This window comes from Mus caroli, chromosome 2 (assembly GCF_900094665.2).
Source record: "Mus caroli chromosome 2, CAROLI_EIJ_v1.1, whole genome shotgun sequence".
NCBI lineage: Eukaryota > Metazoa > Chordata > Mammalia > Rodentia > Muridae > Mus > Mus caroli.
Window position 1 is genome coordinate 119,359,137 of NC_034571.1, and position 11,871 is coordinate 119,371,007.

At 43.1% G+C, this 11,871-nt stretch overlaps 1 protein-coding gene across 9 annotated transcripts in view; it reads right to left on the reverse strand.

Annotated features, from left to right (window-relative positions):
* The window catches only part of Gabpb1 (GA binding protein transcription factor subunit beta 1), a 50,012-nt gene extending 43,799 nt beyond the window's left edge, over positions 1-6,213 (reverse strand). For 4 of the 9 annotated variants that reach the window (XM_029471812.1, XM_021184740.2, XM_029471824.1 and 1 more), the window contains exon 1: positions 5,182-5,216. In XM_029471812.1, the coding sequence (XP_029327672.1) occupies positions 5,182-5,205 (24 nt within the window). In that variant the 5' untranslated portion in view covers positions 5,206-5,216. Of the gene's footprint in view, positions 1-3,440; positions 5,126-5,181; positions 5,217-5,242; positions 5,518-5,915 lie in introns of those variants that run through there. The other 5 variants (XM_021184757.2, XM_021184730.2, XM_021184748.2 and 2 more) reach the window with 5 other exon arrangements.
* Between the last annotated feature and the right edge of the window lie 5,658 nt (positions 6,214-11,871).

Genomic DNA, 11,871 nt, shown 5'->3' on the forward strand with positions numbered 1-11,871 from the left:
AACATTAGACTAACAAAACTATTAGCAAGGTGCATGGGACTATCTGAAATTGTTCACTGTCAATGTAAAGCGGTCAAGAAATCCTATCACTGAACTTCTTCACATATGCTGCCAGGTGAGGTCACACTGAAGAAATCAGTGGTGGCAAGTTTTGATAAAGGGAACACAGAAATATGAACGTGACTAATGTCAAAATGCACTGGTCAAAACTGTCTTCAGTCTGAGCCACACAGAACAAAATGCTCACAACTGACTGGCTTGCAGACAAGAGCCATGGATCTCTCGTAGTTCCAGAAAACAAAGTCTAAGATCAGGGTGGTACGGGTCAACAGCATTCTTTTTCTGTGCCTTCACATAGAAGGGGAACACTACCTGTCTGCAGTCTCTTTGTAAGGGCACTAATGTCATGCAAAAGGGTTTCACAGTTGCCCAGAGTTGGTGGCACACACCTTCAATCCCAGCACTCTGAAGCCAGAGGCAGGTAGATCTCTGGGAGTTCCAGGACAGCCAGGGCTACAGAGAAACCCTGTCTCAAAAAAAAAAAAAAAAAAAAAAGGCATTACATTTCTCATCTACCCAAAACCATCATCTTGAAGATTCAGAGTCCCACATGAATTTCAGGAGGGCACATTCAGATCACAGTATTAAGAGAAGGACTGGGGCGGGAGGTCTTACAAATGATCAATCAGTTACATAGTCATATAGGTAAGATTTTACATAAGCCATTTTGAATACAAAGGGAAACTTTTATGCCAAATGTTTGGATATAAGTGCCATAGACACAAGGGAGACAACAGCGTTTAAGAAACTACACATCCAGTACTTTTCTTTTTTGAATCTTGGGGTTTTTATCTGGAAGGTGAGACAAGGTTTCTTTGTGCCCTGGAACTTGCTCTGTAGACCAGGCTGTCCTTGAACTTGAGATCTCTGCCTCCCCAGTATTGGGATTAAGGGGATATGCTACCATACCCAGCAAATAGTTTTCATCATGAAAGAAATGACCTAAGTCTAGTGTACAATATTATAATTTTATGGTCTTAACCACTTCGCTCCATCTACCAAGTAGGAGGGGGCTATATTAGAAAGGGGTACCATGGTAACCCCACTCACTGCTTTTAAAGAATCACTACTATAGTAGATTACCAGACTAGTAGTAGCTCACCTCTCTAGTGTAATGAGATTTAAACACCTAACTTTAATAGACACTCAAAATTCTTCTAGAAAAAGATACATTGTATAATTACAGTATCAGTGGATTTAACATAATTTAAAAAAAAATAGAAGTATTCACAGTTGCTGGTGAGTTGGCTCAACAGGTAAAGGGTATTTTTAATGTACACAGCACATTTAATGCACAGCAACAGGATGCCCTGTCTATATGCCACAAATGTGCAGGAGTGGGGTCACACACCCCAGAACTAAAATTATAAGCAATTGTGAGCTATCTGACAAGGGAGCTGAGAACTGAACTTGAGTGCTCTGAATGAAGCATGGATCTCTCCAGCCCCAAAGATTTCTGCAACCAAGCCTGGCCTGGCCTGAGTTTGATCATTGGCCCCACATAGTGAAGAAGAAACCAGCTCCCAAAATGTCCTTTAACCTCTAGTTAAAGTGCCAGGGCTCTCTCTCTTACACTGATACGAAATAAATAAAAACACAAAAACCTTACCAGAACCCACCGCAGGGCATTTAGTATATCCCACTTAGCCTAAAAACTTGAATAATTTCCAGCTAAGATAGATATGTTTGAAAGACACTACAATGAACTCCTTCCAAAGGTTACATAACATTAATTTGCATATATGTATGTATGTATGTACAAATACATGCATATGCATACACACACACACAAATTCCAAGATTATTGACTACAAGGGTTCTCAATAGTGGGGCTGAGACCCCATAATAACTGTGTACTAGCTTGGGCATGGTGGCTCATGCCTGTAAGCCCAGCCTGTAAAACTGAAGCAAGGGAATTACTCCAAGTTCAAAATCAGCCTGGACTACACAGTGGATTTGGGGAAAATTAGAGCTAAATTGAAATTAAGGAAAAAAAAAAAAGTAAAATTTACTGATCTATTAATAACCTAAGGCAGCAGTTCTCAACCTATAGGTTGAGATCCCTTGGGGTGAGGGGTGGGGTCAAACATCACTTTCACAGGGATTGCCTAAGACTACCTGAGACAGATATTTACATTACAATTCATGATAGTTGCAAAATTAATTACAAAGTAGCAATGAAATAATTTTATGGTTAGGGGTCAACAAAACATGAGGAACTGTATTAAAAAGTGACAGCATTAGGAAGTTGGGAATCACTGCTCTAAGGCATCATTGTGATCACTTTATATGGAAGAATTCATGTAATTATCTCTACTGTACAAATGAGACAACTAAGGCACATAGGAGTCAGTATCAGCTCCTGTGATCAGAAAAGCTTCAACTGGTATTCGTCCACTTTTTTTATATCAGGATAAATCCAGTCTTGTCTCTGGAGAACTTCCTTTCTGCCTACCTCCCTACTGCCATAAGCATGCACATAAAGATGCACTAACCTTGTGGACAACACTGCAGAGCTGAGGAAACAGGTTCTAACTCTAACTTCTTCTGACACTGGATTTATCTTTTACAGGGATGAAGAAACAATCCTCCTCAGACAAGGAAAATGATAATTACAACTGACCCGAAGTTGAGACACTAGTGTTACAGAAATGTAATTTTTAGTTAAAAAGCCACTGGGTCACTGGAAAGCTACCCACACTCATATTAAGACTGCAATTATACATTTATAAACTAGAGCAGAGAAAGTAAATGGGTCCCAACACATAAAATTTATGAGACAGTAATACTGACAAACCTTAATTTGTACACTATATGACATGTATACAAAGTCAAATAGATATATTTGTCAATATGTAAACAAGTTCCTAGATGTCCAGAACTTGCCTTGACATGAGTCTCTAAGATAACCGGTGAGATAAGGATTGGACATCATCAGTGCATTTACTAACAAGACAACTTGCAAGAAACTTGAGCTCACTCAAAAATTAATTTCTGACTTAAAATTTCATGTGACAATTTTAGAATTTGTAATGTTTGCCTCACCTATACATAGAGATACCACGTGTTTTTAAAATGCTGGGGGAGGGAGGGAGGGGAATAAAAATCAGGTTAAAATTAAGATCCAATTTTTATATGCATAATAGCAAACATTAAAATGCACCTGGCACTTTCTGACAATGAAATGAAGAATGGCCAGGTGCTTCCTGTTGCTGAAACAGCAGAGGCCAACTGACAGAATCAGACTAGGGTCGTAAGAAACCACTGGAAACTCCGCTTCCTTCCAAAGCCATTAACCCCAAACTCATCTTGAACTATTACAGATTAATCACCCACACCCAAGAAACCCAGACTGAGTCAGGGAAGAGGCTAAGACTTACACATGCAAAGTATATGTGCATTTTGTTTCAGCAAACACCTCACTTCCCACGGAAGTCTGAAGCGCCTAGGATGCACGTGTCCTCGTGAAAAAGATACTTACACACAGGTCTTACACGCTGATTACGTGTACATCGTTAAGCATATGAATTGGAACTTTAAAATGTCTTGTCACTTGCACTATTTCCAGATGTCAAGGCTACTGGTAAATTAAAATCTGAAATGCTTAAGCATATAAATGGCCATCTTTTAAAAAGTTAGAGGCCTCTCCCCCAAACTACAAGAATCATTCTTCTCATTCATATTTTAAGTTTGCCTTTCACAATATCCTGATCGTACTTAACATGCTGAATAAGGATGGGATATAGCATGCTTTTTAAAAAGAAAAAAGCATAATATATACATACAGTGTTTTCCACTGGCTATGTGGCATATCACAAGACTGCAAAAATTGACTCAAGAATATGTTTTCTGTTAAACTAGGCATTTAAAAAAAAAAACTTTCGAAAGTGCAAAACAATGTGACTCTTGCCTAAGTCATGAGTTGACACGTAACTTTTGATTTTTGACAAAATAATAAAAGCGAATAAAGGGATAAGAGCCATCAGTTCCCTTAAAACTTAAAGTCAGAGTCTGAAGGCCTAAGAGCCAAAAATCTATCAGTTATATTTAAATTAATCTGGGTGAATCTCTGTGATAGACTATCGTCTTCGTACTAAATTCGGTGCGTTTTCAATTCTGGGAAGGCCACTACTTCCCTAGAAAAAGTACACCACCGTTCTTTTTTACCCCCAGATAAAAATTACATTTCAGAAAGTAACTTGCCTGAATAGACAACAAACCACAGTGTCTGCAGAAAGAACTCTTAAAATTTACTCCCACGTTATGAAGCTCTCTTTCAGAAGTACTGTGGTCTCACTCCCTGCTTTAAAGCAAATGTGTCTGCTAGACACAGTGGAAATGGGCTTAAAGCAAAAGCTTCAAGGGAAAAAAAAGCCAGCAGGTAGGCCCGCTTTCCTTCACTCTCATTTTGGAAATGCACACTTCAGGCTAAGCACGCGGCTTCAACGCCATGGGAGAGGTTCACAACAGCACACTCAACACCGATCTGTGCCCAGGCAAGACATGACCGACGAAACTCGCGGCTTCTTTCCGCACCCGCGCTCGCTTGGGTTCCGGTGGCGAAGTCTCCGGGGCAAAAGTCTAGGCCACTGAGAATGGTAGGCTCCGTCCCTTCGGGACTGGCCCGTCTACCCTGCCCCGGCCCGGCTGTTCGGGCCGAAACCCGAGCGCCCCGAGCTCCGCGGGGCCCAGCGGGGCAGCGCGGCCCGGCCTTCCCTCCCGCTTGTCGTCGGCCCGGCCAGGCCAGGCCCTCAGGCCGCCGAGACAAAGGAGCGGGCGGGGACAGCGCCGCCTCTCCCGCCGCCTGCCCCGCCGGCCCGGACCCCCACGGCCATGGCGACCCCACCGCAGACCTGACCCGTGGGGCCCGCAGGAGGCCGCGGCGCCTGACCGAGGAGGGGGCGGCGGCCGCCACCATGTCTGCCGCCCCTCCCAGAAGCCAAGCGCCGGGCGGACAAAGCGCGGCGGCGGCGGCGGCGGCAGCACGGACACCCAGGCCGACCCCGCCGACCCCCGCCAAACAAGCGGGGCCAGGAGCCCCGGAAACCCGGCGCCTTAATGCAATAAACAGGAAATCGCGGGGATGATCTGGGTTCCGGGGGAAGTGGAATTATTTTTTACCAGCGAAGAGATCAACTTCCACATCCGGTGGTAACAGGGCCCTACACAGACCCGCACTGACCTGGAAAAGCTTCGGGAGCGGCGGCGGGGGAGCAGCGGGAGGAGGTGCGGGGACCGCGGCGCCTCGGAGCCGGCAGGGCAGACGCGGCCCCGCCACACACAGAGCGCTTCGCTGCACAGGGCGCTATTTTCCGAAAATGCCGCGTCTGCTCGGCGCCCAAAATCCCCACCGAAAAGTCCCCGTCGGCGCGGAGGGACACGGCGGCCGAGCTCCCAGCATGCCTGCGGCGGCCTCGCCAACCCGCGCCCGTTTCCGCCCCACTGGCCCCGGGAGCGAGCCTGCCGCCGCCCTCCCCCAGCCCCGTTCCGGCGGGAGAAAGGGATGAGAGAGTCTGCTTCTGACTTTAAACGGGGAGAAAGGAAATAAGCCATTTCTAGCGTTCGGCCACACAAAGGCTGCGGCGGAATGATCCGCGGGGCGACCGCAAGTCCCGGCTCGCCCGGCGCCTGCGCGGCAGCGGGGTGAGCGCTGCGGCGGCCCTGTGCGCGGCTGGGTGTTCCGCGTCGCGGGGCGGGATGTGTGGGAGTTAGGGGTGCGTGTGCTAAGTTCTCCCCCGGCGTGACATGGAAAGTGCCAGCATTTCGGGACGCTTGGAGCTTGGACTTGACTATGGGGTGTTCTAGCAGAGTCCCGGCAGGCGGAAGGGCAGCCGGGTACCTAAGATTTAACTTACCGTGGTCCTGGAAGGTACCCGGAATCGCTGGTTGTGGGGCCTGTGCAGGAACAAAGGATGTCTGTCCTCTTCACCTGGTGTAAACTGGTCGTGTGTGACGTGGATGTTTCTGTGGCTTTTTTTAAATGTTGTAATAGTGACGCTTTTCTCCTGTCTCTATTGTCAGGATTTTGTTGATTTGTTTTCGAGGCAAGGTTTCTCTGTAACAGCCTTGCCTGTCCTGGAACTGGCTTTGTAGACCAGGGTGGCCTCAAACTCAAAAGAATCCGCCTGCCTCTGCCTCTCAATTGCTGGGATTAAAGGCGCGTACCACCATGCCTGGTGTCGTATTTTACTTTTAATGTACCAAGAGTTTATTGGGAGATGGTGATTTGTGAAGAAAAAGCCTTATAAATTTACTTCACATGCGATTTTCAAAGTTCCACTTTGATATATTTCACCGAAAAGACCACTACCCGTGGAACTTTTGGCATCAGGTATCTAGGAATGAGAATATCGGAGACAACCGAGAATAACCTAGGAGCAAAATGGCTTAAATGAGATCCAAATTGTTTACTGACTTCATTTGTGTTTGTGTGTGTCTGTCCTCAGATAAGGACACTTGCCCTTCTTTTTTGGTTTTTCGAAACAGGGTTTCTCTGTATAGCCCTGGCTGTCCTTGAACTCACTTTGTAGACCAGGCTGGCCTGGAACTCAGAAATCCGCCTGCCTCTGCCTCCCGAGTGCTGGGATTAAAGGCCACCACGCCCGGCTGCCCTTCTTATTTATATAGTGAAAGTTTGTAGCCAGTGTGACTAAAACATAGCAAAGTAAACAGAATGGGAGAGCATAGTTCATGTTTTTTCTTCTGATTTAATATTTTATTTCAGGGGTTTTTGGTTAGGTTTGGTTGGTTGGTTGTTTTTGAGATAGGGTCTCGCTGTGTGAAGCTCCGACTGCTCTGGAATTCACTCTGTAGACCAGGCTGGGCTCAAACTCAAAGAGATCTACCTGCCTCTGCCTCCCAGGTGCTGGGATTAGAGGCGTGTACCAATACTGCCAGCTCTTATGAAATTTTTAAAATTGTTATCCTTTCCATAATATTTTGAGTAAATATTAATTGTGCTATAGCATCTAGACAAGTATACATCATGAGTGATTCTGCCAGAAAAGCTGAATGTGTGATCTCAGGAATATTCCCCTGCCACACACAGACGCACACAGTAACCTAGCAGAGGAATCAAAGAGCTATATAGAAGCTGTATAAAAATCAGGAATAGGTGAAGGCCACGCAGTCGAAGGGGACAGAGGTTTAAGAGGCAGGCACTAGAGAGATGACTGCGATCATTCCCAGAAATGGACCTGTAGAGGCTGAGTGACCTCCTTGAATGTCACCTTAATGAGGTGGTGTTTTTGACTGGTAGCTATTCAGTAAGAACGCCCCTGGCATGGAGAAGCAGTAGTTTGGAAAACTGACTACACAGGTTGAGGTAGTCACAAGTAGGAATCAAGGAAATCACAGCTGCTTGTTAGGAATTTGGAGAATGCTTGACTGGATGTGAGAATGCCTGAAGGAGATGTTGAAGGTGACTCATGTTTGTCAGAGTACGTGAGGGATGGCAGTGTGTTCACTGAAAAAAGCAAAGGGAGAGAGGACTGTGCTAGGAAAGGTGAAGCTTCTGGGTGACCATGGGAAGCCTATGGGCCTGTCTAATCCGCTCTGGTGTTCATTCCTTCAGCAGTGCTGGAGCGCCCATTCTTTTTTTCTTTTTCTTTTTTCTTTTTTGAGACAGGGCTTCTCTGTGTAGCCCTAGCTGTCCTGGAACTCACTTTGTAGATCAGGCTGGCCTCAAACTCAGAAATCCGCCTGCTTCTGCCTCCCAAGTGCTGGGATTAAAGACATGTGCTACCAACGCCCGGTGTGGAACGCCCATTCTTACAGTCCTGTTCTGTGAGCTAGAGAAGATAAAAGTGGCAGCTAAGAACATGGCTTCAGCTACTGTTGCTGGTAAAAGGAAGAACAAGAGTTTTAAAACGGAGAAGGATAATATCCTATAATAATTTCACAAAATGAAAGGGTAACTGCATAAAGTCGTTCTCCGAGTGAAAACAAAACAGACAAAATACTGGCACTTGGTTCCAAGTAGTCTCCCCTGAGGTGGTGTATGAGCTAAACCGTCACTGGGAAGAAGTTGGGGCAGTTAGTGAAGTTTAAGAATACCTCTAGAAGGCCAGTAGGCTGACGTCTAGGGGAGCAAAGGGAAGGTGGGAAAGAATAAAAGTCTGCAGCTTCCGGAAGATGAAGTCACCGTTGAAAGTTTCAGGAATGTGGAGAAAGCAGATGGCTCCATGAAAGTTACTAGACATACTCTGTCTTGTTCATTAAGTGTGGAGTGAGGGGAAAGGAATCAGTAGTGCTGTCTGAGCTTTGAGTGTGATTGCCTGAGCTACTAACGTCAGGTAAAAGTATAAGCTGCACAGAATTTTGTAGTAACCTCATTAAAAGTAAACGTGAGTCAGGGACACACACACATACACACACCCCTCTTTAATCCCAGCATTCCAGAAGCAAAGGCCTCTTGTTGGATCTCTTGAGTTCAAGGCCAGTCTGAATATATAGTTCCAGAACAGGTGAAGCAATACAGAGAAATCCTGTCTCAAAAAGCCAAAAGAGAAAAGAAAGAAAGTGAAATTAATGTCTTTGATCTATACGAAGTACAGTTTTATTCCTTTCTCACTACTTGAAATCTAGTATATAATTTAAAAAGCATATCTCAATACTTGATTTCATAAAATTGAAAAGTTGGTTTACCTATCCACCTGGCTCCAAACATTAAAAAGTTTTGTAGTGATTAAGCCATGCTTATCTTAATTTTAAACTAAAGGTTTTAAAAATAAATTTCTGAGCCGGGCGTGGTGGCACAGGCCTTCAATCCCAGCACTTGGGAGGCAGAGGCAGGCGGATTTCTGAGTTCAAGGCCAGCCTACAAAGTGAGTTCCAGGACAGCCAGGGCTATACAGAGAAACCCTGTCTCAAAAAACCAAAAAAAAAACAAAAAACAAAACAAAACAAACAAACAAAAATTTCTAGATTAAGATAATCCTAGCACTTGGAAGGCAGAGGCAGGTGAATCTAGATAGATCCTATATCAAAAAAAGAAAGAAAGAAAGAAAGAAAGAAAGAAAGAAAGAAAGAAAGAAAGAAAGAAAGAAAGAAAGAAAGAAAGAAAGAGAAAAAAACACAAAAGAAGAGGGAAACAGCCGTAGAGTGCCTGCCTGCCCTCTCCCTGTCATTAGCAGTGCCCCTGAGTGTCCTAGCATTAGCCCCCTAGGAAAGTCTGAGAATAGACCAGCAAACCTTGAATGCTAAACTAAAGGATTTTGAATTTGACCCTAGAAGTCAGTGGTTTTTGATCCTGGATTATGTTTAAGGGTAGAAGGAAGCCACTAGGTGGCTGTGTGGTGTGACACCTGGCCTAGGGCAGTGCTTCCTTCCATCCCTTTGACTTCATGAGATTCAGCTTTAGTTATTCTATAAGAACGCAACTGGAAGTCTGGTTCATTGGTGCAGTCTTCAGACCCTTTGTAACTAGACAAGACATTAAGAAAGTAAGAATTTAGAAGCATGGAACAATTTTAACAGATTAATATCTATAAATATACCATCCAGAGCTATATTTTTGTTTTTTTAATTTCCACTCTCTAATAATTTTTGTTTCATAAAACAATCTCTATTTGTTTGGGTTTTTTTTTCCCCTTTTTTAAGGGGCTTATGTAGCCAAGGCTAGCCTCTCTGTAACTAAAATGACCTTCAATTCCTGATCTTCTAGTTTTCACCCCCAAGCAGATAACAATGGTACTGGGAATCAAATCTAAGACCTGGTGCGTGCCAGACTGGATCTCTGTTAACCATGCCACATCCCCAGCCTTTCAGATCATTTTCGTAAGGCTACTCTAGAGGTGTAAAGAGTCAGAGGATCAAGTTTTCGGAAGAGACCACATTTAATTTTACTTTTTGTAATTTACACTAAGAACCTTTATTAAGAATAACAAAAAAAAAAAAAAGAAGAATATTTCATGGATCCAGAAAACTACATAGAAACAAAAATTATATATAGCTGGGGTTTTTTGTTGTTGTTGTTGTTTTTAGTTTAATATATGTGTGTGTTTTGCCTGCATGTGTGTATCCCCTAGAACTGGAGTTACAGATGGTTGTAAGTTCTATGTGGGTGCTAGAAATTGAACCTGGGTCTTCTGAAGAATACACTGCTGCTCTCCACTACCAAGCCTTTGCCAGCCTCCAGCCCTTGTTTATCAAATGTCACCCACTGAGCATATCTTGCTAATAATGCCTCACTCAGTGCTCAAAATAATCCTGTGACAGGGATTATTATATTAGCCTTGTCTTTCCCAGTGAGGAATTGTGTTGAATAACTTACCGCCAATTACCAAGAACCTTAAGTGTTAGAGGCAGGATTCCAAACAGGCCTCTTAATTCTGACCTGGCATCTAGTGGATTCCTTGGCACAAAGACACAGTACATTATTTTAGAGAGTGTGTTGAATTTTTTTTTCTCAAAAGAGAACTTAGGGGAACAAATAGTATTCTTAAGTCTATTTTTTCAGATATTAGAAGAGCTACAACTGCTTGCTTCTTGGCAACATTTGTTTGGAATGCTTTTTCTTTTTTTTTCTTTTTTTTTTTAATCCTAAAAAGGTGTCTGTTATTGATAGTGAGGTGTGTTTCTGAGAGGCAGCAAAACAATTGATCCTGTTTTCTAATCCGGGCTATCAGTCTATTAGAAAATGTTTGTTTTTTGAAAGATTTATTTATTATATGTAAGTACACTGTAGCTGTCTTCAGACATACCAGAAGAGGGCATCAGATCTCGTTATGGATGGTTGTGAACCACCATGTGGTTTTGGGATTTGAACTCAGGACCTTCGGAAGAACAGTCAGTGCTCTTCACTGCTGAGTTATCTCTACAACCCCTATTAGAAATTTTAAACCATTAATATGAAGTCTTGTTTAACAGTTTATTAATTCCTGTTATTTTGTTGTGACTAGTATTTTCTTAAACTTGTGTTGGTTAGCTTTTCTGGAATTGTGTGTGGTCTTGGGTATGTTTAATCTTTTCTTCAATCTGAACTATTCCTTCTAGTATCCTTCATACAGCTGGCTTAATGGATATAAATTGCTTAAATCTGTTTTTCATCATAGACATTTTCTTTCTCCTTCGATTATACCTGATAGTTTTACTTGCATATTAGTCTTGACTGGCATCTGTGGTCCTAGTACTTTTAGAACCAAGGACTTTCAAAGCTTCCCTTTAAGTCAGGCATTAATCTGGTATGCTGCCTTTATATGTGACTTGGTCTCTCTTGTTGTCTTCAATATCCCTAGTTCTGTATATTAAATGTTTTTATTATGTGACTGGGTAATTTCGTCTCTGGTTCTGGTATTCTGTATGTCTCTTGCACCTTAATAAAAAAACTCCTTAGATTCCGTAATTTTGTAGAAGATATTTCTGGGTCTTTGATCTGCATTTCTTCTTTTTTATATACTTATTATTCATAGCTTTGGCCTGTTTTGTTTTTTGTTTGCTTTTAAGACAGGGTTTCTCTGTGTAGCCCTGGCTGTCCTGGAACTCACTCTGTAGACCAGGCTGGCCTCAAACTTGGAGATCCTGCCTTTTCCTCTTGAATACTGGGATTAAAGGTGAGCGCCACTACTGCCTGGCCATTGGTCTTTTCATATTTCAGATTTCCTGTATAATCGGTTTTGGTTTTTTGTCTTTAACATTTCCCTTGACTGTTAAATTTATTCCTCTTCCTTGTCTGTGTATCTTCGTAGTCTCTTTTCCACCCCATCTACTCTGTCCAGAATACTTGCTTCTGAGCTGTTTGTTTGGCTTCCCAAGTTCATTTCCTTTCAGCTTTTCTTCAGAAATTCTGTCCTTTTTTTTTTTTTAATTTTT